General features: G+C 46.0%; 6 protein-coding genes across 6 annotated transcripts; 4 read left to right on the top strand and 2 right to left on the bottom strand.

Moving 5' to 3' along the window:
• Positions 1-245: 245 nt before the first annotated feature.
• On the top strand, positions 246-1,846 carry N7478_000878 (isocitrate dehydrogenase (NAD(+)) IDH2; the record flags this gene model as incomplete). Its single annotated transcript, XM_056917093.1, has 6 exons — positions 246-332; positions 405-470; positions 632-718; positions 788-910; positions 988-1,707; positions 1,775-1,846. 6 exons carry the CDS (start codon positions 246-248, stop codon positions 1,844-1,846), a joined length of 1,155 nt encoding a protein of 384 aa, XP_056784973.1.
• Positions 1,847-2,448: 602 nt separating this feature from the next.
• N7478_000879 (glucose-repressible protein) lies at positions 2,449-2,797 on the top strand (the record flags this gene model as incomplete). The annotated part of the gene is made up of 3 exons (XM_056917094.1): positions 2,449-2,463; positions 2,537-2,720; positions 2,781-2,797. 3 exons carry the CDS (start codon positions 2,449-2,451, stop codon positions 2,795-2,797), a joined length of 216 nt encoding a protein of 71 aa, XP_056784974.1.
• A 709-nt stretch (positions 2,798-3,506) lies between these two features.
• On the bottom strand, positions 3,507-4,590 carry N7478_000880 (EAF7 family protein; the record flags this gene model as incomplete). The annotated part of the gene is made up of 4 exons (XM_056917095.1): positions 3,507-3,871; positions 3,933-4,125; positions 4,188-4,333; positions 4,395-4,590. The coding sequence occupies 4 exons, from the start codon at positions 4,588-4,590 to the stop codon at positions 3,507-3,509; spliced, it is 900 nt and encodes a 299-aa protein (XP_056784975.1).
• A 3,230-nt stretch (positions 4,591-7,820) lies between these two features.
• Positions 7,821-8,875, bottom strand: N7478_000881 (SDR family NAD(P)-dependent oxidoreductase; the record flags this gene model as incomplete). Its single annotated transcript, XM_056917096.1, has 5 exons — positions 7,821-7,927; positions 7,991-8,224; positions 8,277-8,444; positions 8,510-8,740; positions 8,803-8,875. The coding sequence occupies 5 exons, from the start codon at positions 8,873-8,875 to the stop codon at positions 7,821-7,823; spliced, it is 813 nt and encodes a 270-aa protein (XP_056784976.1).
• A 1,824-nt stretch (positions 8,876-10,699) lies between these two features.
• N7478_000882 (Major facilitator superfamily domain general substrate transporter) lies at positions 10,700-12,536 on the top strand (the record flags this gene model as incomplete). Its single annotated transcript, XM_056917097.1, has 6 exons — positions 10,700-10,783; positions 10,855-10,917; positions 10,961-10,991; positions 11,205-12,159; positions 12,217-12,350; positions 12,409-12,536. 6 exons carry the CDS (start codon positions 10,700-10,702, stop codon positions 12,534-12,536), a joined length of 1,395 nt encoding a protein of 464 aa, XP_056784977.1.
• A 360-nt stretch (positions 12,537-12,896) lies between these two features.
• On the top strand, positions 12,897-15,823 carry N7478_000883 (tubulin gamma complex associated family protein; the record flags this gene model as incomplete). The annotated part of the gene is made up of 2 exons (XM_056917098.1): positions 12,897-13,017; positions 13,077-15,823. The coding sequence occupies 2 exons, from the start codon at positions 12,897-12,899 to the stop codon at positions 15,821-15,823; spliced, it is 2,868 nt and encodes a 955-aa protein (XP_056784978.1).
• Positions 15,824-15,833: the final 10 nt, after the last annotated feature.

The raw sequence follows: 15,833 nt of genomic DNA on the forward strand, positions 1-15,833 counted from the left end.
TCATCAATAATGCCATTGAGACCGAGATCATAGCTTTGGCGATCTTGAAGCCGAAGTGAAACGTTCGCCAGGGTCTCGGCTAAGGCGGTGAACCCAGAAGCCGCCGGATCGGTGCGGCGCCGAAACATTCGATTCTTTCTGTTGCCCGAAGCATTTCCCCTTCTTCTCTTTCTTGTACGAACTCCCCACCTTACTACCATTCCCACCCTTCGCTTTTAAGGCCGATTGACGGGACATATTCCACGATGCTTGCTGCTAGAAACTTCTCTGCTGCTCGCCAGTGTCTGCGCTCTGTCCGCGTCACCCCCAGCTTCGTGGCCCCCGTGTCGCAGGTACTGCGGACCCCCTCTCCTCTCATTGCTCAAATTTTGCAATTGAATAACCATTTCGCCGCTTTTAATTAGATTCGCGGTTTTGCTACCCCTACCGATGATGCCGTCGCCAAGTTCAAGGGCCAGAAGGGCTCCGATGTACGTTGATATCCGCCAAAGCTCGTTTTTTCCCTTTTTTTCCTTTGGGCCGGTGCCAACCGCGCAATCCCTCATTGCGCGGTTTACTTTTCCAACTTTTCCACGACCATCAACTTTATCATACAATCTCAATACTGATTCATTGCGTTCGCGAATTTTAGGGCAAGTACACTGTTACGCTGATTGAGGGTGATGGTATTGGTCCTGAGATCGCTCAGTCCGTTAAGGATATTTTCGAGGCCGCCAAGGTATGAGTTTGTCGCAATCCGAAACAGTGAATTTGCGCCGCAATCAAGATACTAAGCTATTCCATATAGGCCCCCATCAAGTGGGAGCCCGTGGATGTCACCCCCATCCTGAAGGATGGCAAGACCGCTATCCCCGACGAGGCCATCAAGAGCGTGGAGAAGAACTACGTTGCGCTCAAGGGTCCTTTGGCCGTATGTTATCGACCCCACACCTACGACGATTGGCATATATTTAGCGACGAGATACTAAATAACCTTTTCTTCAACAGACCCCCGTTGGTAAGGGTCACGTTTCGCTGAACTTGACTCTGCGCCGTACTTTCAACCTGTTCGCCAACGTCCGTCCCTGCCGTTCCATTGCCGGCTTCAAGACCCCCTACGATGGTGTAGACACTGTTCTCATCCGTGAGAACACCGAGGGTGAATACTCCGGTATCGAGCATGTCGTTGTTGACGGTGTTGTGCAGAGCATTAAGCTCATCACCAAGGAGGCCTCCGAGCGTGTCCTCCGTTTCGCCTTCCAGTATGCCGAGTCCATCAACAAGAAGAAGGTCCGCGTTGTGCACAAGGCTACTATCATGAAGATGTCCGACGGTCTGTTCCTGAACACTGCCCGCGATATCTCCAAGGACTTCCCCGGTGTTGAGTTCGACGCTGAGCTGCTGGACAACTCGTGCCTGAAGATCGTCACCGACCCCACTCCTTACAACGATAAGGTTCTTGTCATGCCTAACCTGTACGGTGACATTCTGTCCGATATGTGTGCCGGTCTCATCGGTGGTCTCGGTCTGACCCCCTCCGGTAACATTGGAGACGAGTGCTCCATCTTCGAGGCTGTTCACGGTTCCGCCCCCGACATTGCTGGTAAGGGTCTTGCCAACCCCACTGCTCTGCTTCTTAGCAGTATCATGATGCTGCAGCACATGGGTCTTCACGACCACGCTGCCCGCATCCAGAAGGCTACCTTCGACACTCTTGCTGAGGGCAAGGTAAGTTCAAAACCACTTCTCAGATTTCCAACCTAATAATTTCCATGCTAATCAACCGTCTTTCTAGGCCCTCACTGGTGACCTTGGTGGTTCCGCTAAGACCCACCAGTATGCCGAGGCTATCATGAACCGCCTGTAAATTTGTCGCTACTTGGATTTACTGTACTATGACCTTTTGAGCTTTTTTACCCCATGTACCTCTCGAACGACATTAGACTTCCTATAGCGATCGAAATATACCTACTTGTGTAGTTACGAATAAAAAACATCTCCAACTGTACAAAACAATTAACAAACATTGAACACTACACATCAAACATCACATGTCAATTGTTTGTTTTAAACGTGGTACTACATTGCAACCAAGACTTTGTTGGTTGTGGGTCCCCGAACCTGCCAGACTGATGACGATGACTTCATCCCGGAGATCTGGAAAATCCGGTTTCGTATGCGCCGCTAAGAGCATCTAATCTGGTATACACAAGCCACTTGCAAAGCCACCGGAAGAGATTCCGTCATCCAGAACGAGCCGAATAATCATAAACTCTATCAATCATGACGCGCATTCGTAATTCACGATCTCGATCGTCAAAAAGCAGGGTCATGGACTTTGTGGCGTGATCCACCTACATTGATAAATAGAGCCCAAGGAGCCCATGAACTACTTTGAATCATCAATCAACTACCTCAAGAACTATTTACTCTACTACACCTTCTCAACCAACCTTCTAACTATCCAAAATGGAGACTGTCAAGGTTAGTCGAGCTTCCTATGTTCTTTGCTCCATTTAATCCATGATGACATCTACTAACCTATATCCCCTTATAGCAAGCCGCCAACTACGTCGCCGAGACCGTTCAGGGCTCTGGTGCTACTGCCGAGAAGGAGGCCAACAAGACCACCGCTAAGAACTCCGATGCCAGCGTCACCACTCGCGCCCAGGCTGCCTTCGATGCTGCCGGCAACAAGATTGACGAGCAGAAGCACGATGTCAAGGCTGATGTCCACAAGGGTAAGCTTAACCACTACGAATCCTCTGCACAATATATACATTTACTAATGTCTTCTATAGAGGCTGCTAAGCAGTAAATTGTGACTATCGACATGAAGATATGATCATGAACATAAAGCCAACAGAGATATAAGATAATATTCCATAACAAATAACATCAGCCCTGGGGGTTATTGAACATAAAAGAACCATTCACTCCTAAACTAGGCTAAATCTAAAAATATGGGGTTGGCATCTCGACTCGGATTCTTAGGGCTCCGATTAAATCTGTGGAGTAGTACTAGTACTATTAGCTGTACATAGTAGAGCATAAGTATGAGCTTCAGCTATTGACCAAGCTGGAATTTGGCTGAGTGGTATTTTTTGCTAGAGGATGATATTCATCGACTCTTTGCTTCTGACATTACATTTATACTCAAAGTAAAGACAAGATAGGCAGGTGGTTTTTTATTCATAGACTATGCAAGGAAGCAGCATCAGAAGAAGAAATGTGTATGGGTATACTAGTAGTACTGCCAGTGGGCAAGTACTAGTATGACTTGCATATGAATAAGTATGTATGTAGGCTTACTACTACCCAGCGGTATGTTCTTCAGTGTTGGCAGAGGCGCTTGGTATCTCCATAAGTAGAAATTGATTCATTATATGTATGCTCTTAAAAATACAAGACTCCAGATTTTCATGATAATCATACAGACACCCGTGAAGTCAAGCGCCAACTCCTAGTTTCAGTGATGTCCAGGTATCAAAACTATAATTCAAAATCAAGACCGGACTGCCATCGTCTCAACGCCGCCGACCAGTTCTCCGAGTAGAAGTACCCGCTGAAGACTTGCTGTCCTTTTGTTTTGTCCGAGAAGTCTGAGCTCGTGTGCTCCGAGATCCTCCCTTCTCGTCCTCAGCTTCAGCCTCAGCTTCTTCTTCGCCCTCGCTATCCTTCTCATCATCGGAGCCTTCTTCTCCCTCATCTTCCTCCTCCTCTTTATTACTGCCAGTGTCCTCTTCGGACTCTTCTTCAGGATCGGATGCTTTCCCCTGGCTTCCAGGGCCAACCTCTACCTGCAGTCGGGTCGATCGAGTTTCTCGGGCTGTTTGACGAGTACCGCGGGTGGATTTGCGCCCACGAGAGGGCGCGGGAGAGGAGCGTGTTTCTAGTTTGTGAAAGTGTGAGTCTCCTGCGCGTCAAAGTTACAAGAAATCCTCAATTCTTACCATCTGTATCGGCGACCGTGCTTCCTCGTCGAGAGTCAGCATGACGACTCATGACGGGGGACAAGGATCCCTCTGTAGCCAGCCGCCTTTCGAACATCATATCGCCGTATTCGTCGTAAGGTAATTCGAAGGGACAGTAGCGCTCGCTCACGCCATCCTCGTCTTCATTTAAATCTGCGATCACCGAGTCCTCCTGAAACACGAACATCATCAGCAAAGCCCAACGCACCACACAAATCAAGATAGCTCGCTCACCCGTTCATCCAAAGCTTCTAAGTTATAAAGTGTGCCAAGTTTCTTCCAAATTCCGGGAATGTTCAAATGGTCCCCATTAATAGGTCCGTATCCTTGGCTCTTCAAAAACTCCGCGATCGCAAGCATGCGAAAATGCTTGTGTACACCTAACAGACACCTATTAGCTTCGTCAATGCCATCGCGTACCAGCCGAATGAGCCAACTCACCCACAGGCTTCCATTTTATGATCGCTTTTAACAGCGCGGTCTCTTGTTCGTCGGTCCATGGGTCGGTGAGGATGTCGTAGTCCGCTTCGGGCTTTCCAGCGCTGTCGCTTGAACCGGGCGTGTCCGCGCTCGATTGCGCTGCATCAGCTTGCGGTGTGGTGGAGTGCGCGCGCTTGGCCTTTTTCCGTGGTGGCATAATGATGCTTGAGAGCTGTTATAGAGACTCAAAAAAAAACAAACCGGGCGGAGTGGTTTGTGGGTTAAAGGATGAGGTAAAGAGCTGGGAGCTGGTAAGGTACGATTGAGCTCTCTACAGACATTTGAAGGGGTATAGCGGCCACCGGGGTTCACATCATTCACGACCCAAAATGGTTAAGTTGATGCCTTGTTGATGCCTGAATGCATGTTTAATGTCATTCCGAGTCGACAACCAAACTCAATGAAATGGGGCTCCAGTGCTACTTAATAATATACCACCTTTCTGAATAATATTGCTTTAAAACATTCTTAGCTATATAAGCCAGAGAACCTCTTGGGTACTACTATTTTACTAATTTTAGGCCCAGTCAAAAGATAGTTTAAAAGCCGGGTGGAACGAATAATAGTTGTACCTGTTTTGCACGCCGCGGCTTCGCGGGAGCCACAGTCGCCGTTTTCTGCCTAGTCTCGACCACCGATCTAATTTGAGATTCGGGGCTCAACATTTCAGTAGTATCATTTTGTAGCGACTACCCTAGCTTATAGTCAATGACCATTAAATTTACTCCTTCAAACTTCCTCGCGCTCGCTCAACCTAAAGCTTTTCCCACACATTTGATCTACTTCTCGCTATGCAATCACAGATGTTTCAGTTACTCCACAGCCCAGAAAGAATAAGTCGCCTGTCTTCTACTCCGGATAAATGCTCAACTTTGAGAAGATTGTAAATTGATCACCCAGAATACTTCTGCTATGATATGTGGGATTTTCTTCATCGATATGACGGATCAGAAAGCTTTGGAATATGCGGGAAACATTTGGGATTTATTCACTGCCATCGACCGCTGCCATGCTTCGAGTCATACAAATGGCAAGATCTTGAGCTCCAAATGAGAACCCATAATAGTCTGGCCCATGTTGATAACCGTATTTCATTCCTCCAGTTAGAACTTACTATTAAAAAGGTTTCATTTTGGCCCGCAGTGTGGAATTAGTACTGATTCTGTCTTACGTGCAAGTCCGCCTATATCCTAACGCGTCAGCCTGGTCCTATCTGACCACACTATTCTCACGAGAGGCACGAATCTACAAAAAGCCTTTAGGCCTCTATATCAGAATGCAAGATATCATTCTCTTTCACGAACCACATCTTTCAGATCTTATTGCGAAAACAGGGGCTGATAGCTACTTCGATAACTTTGAAATAGGTCATATCAAATACAAAACGTTTCTTCTAACAATTTTGGATTTTTTCGGTACTACAAGAGAAGAAATTCCCACCACTTTGACGTGTCTCCGATGCAATACAGATTCATATACTGAAATTTGCGAACTCAGCCATCGGATCACTATCATTATCACAAGATGGGTCAATTTAGGCTCTGGATTAACCAAAGAGGATCCTTTGTGGGACTTTCATTCTAACAGGCCAACTTTTCAAGATAAACCCTCAAAAGAACTTACCGGTCTCGACTCAAATTCGCTAACAAGTCCTCGAGTATCCTTCGAGAACATAGCGTCCCAAATACTGGAATGCCTAAAGTCTGAAAATCTTCTCTATCTGAAATACGATCTATACAAATTATGAATGATTGAAGATACTATGTTCAATCTATGGTATATCCCCTACGAGCAGCCTTCTGAAATCGCGCTTGTCATAAAGAGATGCGGCCGAATTGTCCGTCAAAAAATGAAGCGCGATCTCTCCCCACCGCTGGGTAATGGGGATCGGTCGGCACATGGAATTGGGGTGCTCCGATTCAAGCAAAAGGCATAACAGATATTGAAGCCGATACGATTTCAAAAGACAACCTTGGAATACACTACTTGCAGACCGATGTTTCATGTGGCTCCGATCACTTTCAAATTTTACTTTGCAAAAGGCGGCGTCGAACTCTCTGGTATCAACAAACCAGGACTATTACCGACACCAGTCCCACAACCCAATAAGACCTTGTGTATATGCTGGACCAAGAACCATGTTACATCTTACTTCGATCTGTCATCACCAAGCTGCAAAATGTCTAAGATAATGGCATGCCAAACACATCAGCGAGAGGATATGTCCACGCAGCTGGACCCCCACAGAAGAAACCATCGAGGCAAAAGAGGACGATGAGGAAATCCCTTTTTCTCCATCCTCTAAACTCCCACCAGCACTACCGCAGTAATGAGGCTTATACAAAATCGATGCGCCTATGTCACTTACACTGATGGGCTTGTACATCGCACCGAAGAGGCATATGACCGCCCCGAACAGAACCTTGGGCTAATGGAAATTTACCTGGCTATGGAAAACACTATCGGCCTATGGAGCGAAGGTGAAGAGAATTTTTCTTCGTGAAGAGTTCAATGCTTACACAAATTAGCAAAGTTTCCGCTCATTCCGGCTTGTATCTCTGGTTTTATCGGTTGATCATACGCGGAAATTTATCCATGCAAATCAATGGCTCATATCGAGCTCTCCGTCACCTAGAACTACGCGTTTTGAGCAGAACAGAAGAACCTCATGTTTTCTATCGATGTAGAGTTTACAGTATAAAGGTTATCTACGGCCAAGGTGATTTTCTCCCGGTGATCGCCCCGTACACGGGTTGAGAACGCTATATTTTCGTAAGTGGGCCAAGCTTGCAATACTGAACTTCACTTCAATCGTACTGCGCTCAGTTCCAAACATTGAAGTGAACTGTTGACGCTCACGGACCGGGCGGACGGCTACGGACGGATATAGCCATGGTAGCATTACCAGGCAATCAACCTGGGGGATCTATTCCGCATCATGCAATTTTAATCACAACGGATATCTCCAGATGTCAAATTACTTCCCTACTCTCAATTTTTTTCAAATGGTCTATTATCTTCGTTTGCGACCCAACTCTGCAAAAATGGCGACCTTTTCTCCAATCTGACTCTCAAGTACAAGTGCTTCTTCCCAGAGATTCGATTGTTTACAACCGTCTAAGATTTACAAAATCGCGGGCTTTGACCAGCAAAAATCAGCACAAAACTCAGGCTGAATTCAGGTAACTATGTATTCGAAATTTAGAACGTTCCTCCAATAAGACTCCTTTTGACACCTGGTGCCATTGACTCAAGCCCCGTTAATAATAGGAGTTTTCTTGTTTGTCTCTGCAAGTGCTTGAGTCGACACCGCCGGCGGTGTTGAAGTTCCTGCTGTAGTCTACACAAAATAGATAAAAAAAAATCAGCTCAGATCCGATCAGACAATCATGTCGTCCACTTGAAATGGAGGTAAAGAAGACCTACACCACCATCGACAGGCATAATCACACCAGTGATCCACTTTGCCTCCTTGCTACAAAGGAACATAATTGCTGCACACTCGATATTAGAACCTGACTTTCTACTATCACGTATCTTGATCAATGAAACCTTACCATAGCCAACATCCCAGGCGTCACCCTCTTGCTTTAAAAGATTCTGATTTGCCCGAGCTTCTCGCAGCTTTTCTGTCATTCCTGTTCCCCGAATCATTGGAGTATAAACCATTCCTGGGGTAATACAGTTCACCCGAATATTTTCACGACCGTGCTGAGAAGCCATAGCTCGAGTCATCTGGATGATTGCCCCTTTGGTAGTGGGGTATGGTAAAGTTGGGTGTCCACCGAGAACTGCGTCTGATGTCAGAACCTTGATTTGAGTTGCGGGAGCAGGAGAACTAACCTCCACTGATCGAGGACATGTTGACGATTGAGCCTCGTCCATTCTTTCTCATTTCGGGGATGACAAATCGACTCATCATGACCATACTTGTGACATTAACCTTGAAGTCGCGTTCCCACGCGGCCAAATCAACATTGGTAGCGTCTCCAATTGCGCCCCCAACACCGACTAGAACAATTATTTGTGAGTAAATGATCTGTTTACCTTTTAACAACAGAAAAGAAAAAACTTACCGATATTGATAAGACTATGCACTGTTCCAAAGAGCTCAATGGTTTTAGCAACTGCAGTCTTGCAGCTCTCTTCATCGGTGACATCAGCATGGACAACCTCCGAGATGCCGCTCTCAAGGTCGATCATGCGTTTTGTTTCTTGCGCACAGTCAACGTTATAATCGAGTAGGGCCACCTTGGCGCCTTGTCTAGCAAGAAGAATGGCAGTAGCTCTCCCATTGCCAATTTCGCCTGCTCTATATTAGTCCTACCAAATACGTCTAACAAGAATGAAGCATTTGGGTTGAACTTACCGGCCATGCGCGATCCAGCACCTGTGACAATAGCCACCTCCCCAGTGAAGTCGAAGGGTTGTTTGACTGCCATTATTTATCTTAAATATTGAGTTGAATCGAGATATATTTTAATTCTTGCTTGTATCTGAACATGATTGACCTTGACAGCAACTCTTTATAGTTGCAAATATTGGGTCCGAAAGTTGTTCGTATACTAGAATCTCGTGTGAGGCTATGTTGGACCCCAATTGTCCCAGCTATCCACCCATCGCCCCGCTGTCGTAGATCGCCTTCAATTTGCCCCATCGCCCCAAGCAAATAACGTCAGGTCGGTTTATCACAGGAGCACTAGTAATCCTTTTTATCCAATCTTCTGCATAACAAGGAATTTGCGTCAACTTCATAGCCCGGGGGTAATAACGCGGCCACCCGCGATCGCTGATGATTTCTATATTTGGCCTCTCGTCATTTCCTTGGCAGCTTGGCAGCTTGGCGGACTTAGATTTACCATGAACGGAATTCATAGACGTATAGCACTGGGTGCTTTATGAAGTTCAGCGGCGAAAGGCCCCGATACATTGCCATCTTGAAACAGTTCCGCAGGCGGAAGTATCATTGTTATTTCCAAATATGGAAGAAAAGGGATCGAAAGACCCCGAGATTAGAAAGTTTGCTCTTTTATTTTAGGAAACACTTGGCAGGCCAAGAGAGATTGTCGTTGAGGCGTGGTTGTTGGAATTGAGCTGTGATAACATCTCTTTCTCGGCATCGCGTATAGGGAAGTCAAAAGACAACCAAGCCTTTTCCAAGCTTATCGATTCGATCCAAGCTTTTCCAAGCTTTGTCAAGCTCATTTATTTTCATAGGATTGCACAGTTAGCACACAGGCTCATTTTCACTAACGAAATTGAAGAGATGGTTTAAATTTGTGAAAAACTTGCATGTTACCATCTAGAGCAGATAATATTAAACACTCAAGGTTGGGGCACAGACTTCGGCCCTACTTCAAAGTGTCGAGAGTAATCCTTCAAGATTCCCAAAGAAACATAGTATCTTGTTTGAATAATGCCAAGGAGGGACACCTTGCGCGATATCATGATCCTGATGTCAGATGCTGAGGCATGCGTGCATAATAGCTTGGCAGAGTACGGCTCTTGGCTTATTGAAATAGGCTGTTACTGAAACCTTGGGACGTTCGATTTATATTTAGCTTATTCGCCAGAAAATATAGCATATTCGGCATTGAAGAATTACCAGACATGATACGCAACTGAAACATACACACTCTGTGAATGTCCGTCTATGAAAGGTCTCGGCTCATCAACTATGTACTAGTAATTTGAGAACGGGGATATTAGTATAAGTCGAGTGTAATTCTCGGTAGTATCATAATCCAAATTTAATTTAACCGCTGGCTACAAGTACTGTGGTTCTTCTACACCGGACTTTGAGTCCAATGAGATTAACAAATGAAACCTAAGATATCATTGATTTGATGGCGAAAGACAACCGACTTTGAAATAATCTAACTCCGGAGGTTATTCATTTCAATGCTGCGATCCTCATCAGAGACAAACAACCGAACATCCAAACTTTACTTTTCAGTTCATTTTTTGGAGTTCAAATAGATCTTGATCTGCTGCTTTTTGACTTCTTAGCTCAGATATTAGTGGCTTCGGGCATTTGCCGACCGTAATCCTGATCTGGGGGGAAGAACAAATAGCCGCATGCTTAGTGTGGGGTAAGTGTGGGGGTCCCATTCGCTAACGTATTCCTTAGTCTAATTCCCAGTTTGCGGGGAGCCTGATGAGAAATGCTCTATAAGCCGGGGTAGACCCTCTGAATGCGGGGCAGTAATCCCAGGAAATCATTCAGGGGAATCGCCATGTCTCGAAAGCAGAATACACTCGACAACATGAACATCGAAGAAGAGATGCGTTCTACGCAGACTCATCAAGTCGATGATATCGAAGATGCAAAGGCAAATTCGATTTTTGAGGTATGTTGTTCCTAATATTCAATAAAAATTTATGTATATGAAAACTGATGAATTCTCTTCCAATCTCTTAGGAAACCGCAGTCGGTTATAAAGAATATCGGGAAGGATTACATGTCGAGCTCTCAAGAAAAGATGTGAGTGGGTGTTGTTTTGATAAGGGTGATCATGATCACGCAGTGGCTCATCTTTGAGGAAATAGAACTCGAAAGTGAGATGGAAGATTGACCTTATCGTTCTCCCAATCTTTCTTATTACACAAGCATTGCAATTTATCGATAAAACAGCCTTGAATTATGCAAACTTGTTTGGGTATCAAACAACCTTGGGACTGAAGGGCAATCAATTTAACTATCTTTCTGCAAGTCAGTCAGCCCTTTAAACATTCTTTCTAATAGCACAGACGACACTAAAAAGACTTTAGTGGTATATGCCGGCTATTTCTTTGGCCAGTACCCTTGTGGATGGCTCGTCGGACGGTTCCCAGCTCAACGGGTTCTAGGAGCGAGCTGTTTCGTATGGGGCATTATGGTGCTGATTTTGACGCAATGTCAAACATTCTCAAGTGCTCTGGCTGTTCGTTTTATTATGGGCATCTTCGAAGCCGCCGTTACCCCTGGATTAACTCTGATGACTGGTTTCTGGTATACACGAGCGGAGATTCCACTCCGTTCATGTATTTGGTACTCAGCCCTTGGGTGGGCTGGGATAATCGGTTCCTACATGTCATTCGGAATTGCCAAGCTTCCAGCAGACTTCTCTCCAGCACGCTGGGAGCTTCTGTTTTATATACTGGGTGGAGTGACCTGTCTCTGGGCGGCTGTGATCTTTTTCGTTCTACCCGATTCACCATCCAGCGCATTCTTCTTGACAAAGTACGAGCGGATAATAGCTGTTAAGCGCGTTGCTGCTAATGAAACAGGTATCAAAAACAAAGCATATGATGTAAAGCAGGGCCTTCTGGCGTTCCGTGATCCCAAAGCAATTCTACTCTTTATATCTATATTTGCGGCTGCAATTCCCAATGGAGTTGTCAATTCGTTCTCGACGGTTATTATTGAAGATATGGGCTTTTCGACGACAAAGACAACTGAGCTGAAGTCAGTTGGCGATGCAATTGTCATCGTCTCATTGGTTATCGGGGGCACTATTACTTTGAATGTGCCGAACTCTCGATTATTGACCTCGACGGCTGCTAATATTCTCTGTACCGTTGCTGCTGCATGTCTAGCATATCTACCAAGAGAGGAAAAATGGTCCAGACTAGTTTGCTTTTGGCTCGTGAATGCACAGTCTGTTGGCTTTGCTGTTTCTTTGGTCACGATATCTTCCAACATGGCTGGTTATACGCACAGAGCAATGGCCAATGCTCTTGTATTGTGAGTTTTCTACATCCGATGGAATGCAGACTCATAAAAGATACTGACTTAACGTAGCACTGCCTATTGCTGGGGTAATTTTGCTGGACCATTCGTCGTGAAGCCATCTCAAGCTCCTGAATACAAAGGCGCGAGCGTAGGCCTCTTGGTGGGGTACGCAATCAAGCTTGCATGCCATATCTCTTTATTTGGTATGAATAATCTCATCAAACACTTGAAACTGTGGATATATGAAGCTGACGAATATAGGCTATATGTTTATTATTAATCGCCGCCGCGACAGGCTCTATGGACCGGCCGACAAGGCTAGAAGTAATGAAGCTGGCATGCAGGATCAAACGGAGTTTGAGAACAAAGACTTCCGCTATGTACTTTGAGGGAGATATCAGGGTTGAAGTTCTTCTTATTAGTAGACTTATCTGACATTGGTAGAAGTGTTGAAAAACTCGAATTTATTCATACCATTCAATCTTATGCCTAGCTAGTCCCACTGTCCTACATTCAAGTCTAAATGTAATGAGCATTTAAATTAGTCCTCAGGCATCAATAATCCTGGCTTGGGACTGAAGAGGCTATCAGCCCAAGTGGCGGCTGTACCACATGTTATCGGCGGCATATTATCGGTGGGTCCGTGCACGATAACCTCTCGCTGCGCGGGACTCGATGCTCCAATGATTTTAGTCCGAGTCCAACGCGTCTGACATTCTATACGCTTGTGCCCTGGTTATGGGCGCACAATGGAACTCGGCGAACATGAGCCCGATCCTTTCTCTAGCGAAAGCTTTTGGAGGCTTTCAAGGTTTAGCATAGAGGCTCTACAGCCTCTGGACGATTTACCGTGGAACGCGAGCTTGTCTGGTACGTGACTGGTGCAGAACATATGAGCTTCCAAGGTTCAAGTGATTGATACTAATCAGATCACTGGCATGTAGATATTCCGGAATCTTTATTTGCGACATCCCTCGACCCCATCGATAAGATCGATCCCATATGGAAGTTGAACTTCTCGAATGATGTTGAACCCCCGGAGTCCTCCGTCAATTCGAGCATTGAACCTTCCATAGATGCCCGGTCCAGCGCGTCAACAGATGAAACACAAGAGCTAGATCTCGAGAATAATATTTGGGCCCCGGAGTCTCTTCGAACAGATCCTGATTTCGTCGCGCCTCTTAAATCATGGGAGCACTTCCAGGACAGATCATTTCAAGAGCCCGTGTCGGCCTATTTCAGCGAGTCGGGTGCAAAGGGGTTTGATGCTGCGTTGGCCGATAGATTCCACGGAAAAATCCAAGGAAGCGAATGTCGTTTGATCCGGGAAGATTTCTTTGTGAGATGTCTCCTGCGCCTGGGCCTCGGATGGAGCTCCCCGCTTTTTCGTTACAATCCTCAGACTATGAAGTTTGAGAAATGTCTGACAAGTTTCCGCGTCTCGGGCGTGAGTCAGTCAGTCACAGATACTGTCTTGGATAATGTGATACGGTGCGGTACAAATATGCAATGCGCGCGAACATTTGCGCGAAATGTACAGAGCAAGTTGAAGGATGTGTCATCGGTGTTCACTTTGCGCAGCACTATTGCCGTGATCGTTTCCAACCTCGAGCGCCAAATCTTTGGACGTTCCGCTGGTATTGTATCTATGTTACAGGCGACTATACTGTTTCATCGTTGCGGCGACCTGATCGAAGCCTTGGTGGATATTGTGAAAGCGACCGAAAAGACGACATCAGACGCTGAAACAATTTCGACAGTAGTGAACCATGCGGCCTTTCTATCCCAGAAATATGGCTGGATGGAGAATCTTGTGCAAGAAATCGTTGTCCGGATCACTGAACCTTGGCTAGAATTTATCGAGGGCTGGGTTGGACTCCGACCGGAAGCACCAGCACTCAAGGATCTGGTTACCAACGGGAACACATTTATTCAAGTCGAACAATATGATGATCCTATCAAATTCAGGACTGGACTCTCAAGAACGGAATACTCCTTCCGGGGGGACCAGATGCCCTCGTTCATTCCCGATGACCAAGCGCAGTTGATTTTTGAGAGCGGCAAGAGTTTACGGCTTCTGAAAAAGTCACATCCACACCACCCCATCGCGCGTCATGATGTTCTTCTTCGAGCTGGTCATCTTCATCTGACCTGCGCGACTACTTGGAAGGAAATCGAGCAAATACAACGCAAGGCCCAGGAATACGAGGCAAATCTTCGTGCCGAGATCTTGCGATATCACAAGTTGGGGTCCTCGACAGTCCCCACAGATCCAGAGTTTCATCAAGATGCCGAGCCAGACGGTAACCAAATAGTTCAAAGCACATTTGAACTATTTGATATAGACGATGAGAATCGTGTGTCAGGGTCTGCAGTGGATGGCAAGCCTATATTTGAAGACAAAGTCAGTGGGATGCTTCAAAAGGCCGAAGGTGAAATTGGGTTCAGTGATGCAGGGTCGCGCTTTGGGCCCGAGCTAGCATCAGAACTCTACCTTTCATTTGCACCGGTGATAACATGTCAGGCTAAACTCGTTGACTTTTCATGTCTCCACCATTTGTTCAAGGAGCATCGCCTTCGCCATCATTTGAATCTACAATGGCGGTTTCAACTGCTAGGGGATGGTTCATTTGCATCACACCTTTCCCACTCTCTGTTCGATCCGGAAATGGAAAGTGGAGAACGCAAGTCTGGCGTAGTACGGAGTGGTGTTTACACAGGCTTGCGATTGGGAAGCCGTGATAATTGGCCACCTGCAAGTTCCGAACTACGTCTTGTCCTTATCGGTCTACTTGGGGACTGTTACTTCTCCGAACGAGACCCTGAAGCATCTGACACAGCACAGGCTCAAAAAGAGAACGAGCTTCCTGGGGGTCTCAGCTTTTCAATTCGAGAATTGACAGGCGAAGAAATCGAGCGTTGTCGGGACCCAAATGCGATAGAAGCCCTTGACTTTCTTCGCCTTCAGTATAAACCACCTCCAAGTCTTGAAGCCCTGATCACGGCTCGGTCACTTGGGAAATACGATCGCCTCTTCAAGCATCTACTTCGTCTACTTCGAATGATTTCTGTTGTTAAGGGGCTCATCCGCGACTCTACTATTCGAGGCACTCTTTCTGGTGATATACGGAACTCGTTTCAGAAATTTCGAATTGATGCTCAGCACTTTGTTCTCGCGATTAGTGACTACTGCTTCCACGTTGGAATTGGATCGATTTGGAACCGGTTCCAGCGCACACTCGATAGAATCGAACGTTGTCTCAACCGCGGTGACATTGATGGTACGATCGAGGCCGCCCACTCTGTGCCTCGCCTCCGCGACCTGCACGAAGACATACTAGATCAAATGCTCTTCGCATTTTTCCTAAGCAAACGACATGCGGCGGCTGCTAAATTGCTGGACAATATCTTCAGCACAATCCTTGCATTTGCTCCGATTTCAAGGGCAGATGGCAATAGCGGTCTTCGTCACCAGAATGAAGGCCAGGTTCTACATTTGTATTCTACATTCAGGAAGCAGGTATCGGCCTTCGTTGGTTATTTGCGTGGCCTTGAATCAGGCAAGGGTGCATCGAAATCTATGATCAAATCAGGAGCATTCTTTGGGTTGCGAACCGATCCGACCAGTGTTTTTGAACATCTCCGCGTGAGATTGGAAATGAAAGAATATTATTGATCTTTGATAG

This window comes from Penicillium angulare (genome assembly GCF_028827245.1).
Source record: "Penicillium angulare strain IBT 27051 chromosome Unknown utg000001l_segment0_segment0, whole genome shotgun sequence".
NCBI lineage: Eukaryota > Fungi > Ascomycota > Eurotiomycetes > Eurotiales > Aspergillaceae > Penicillium > Penicillium angulare.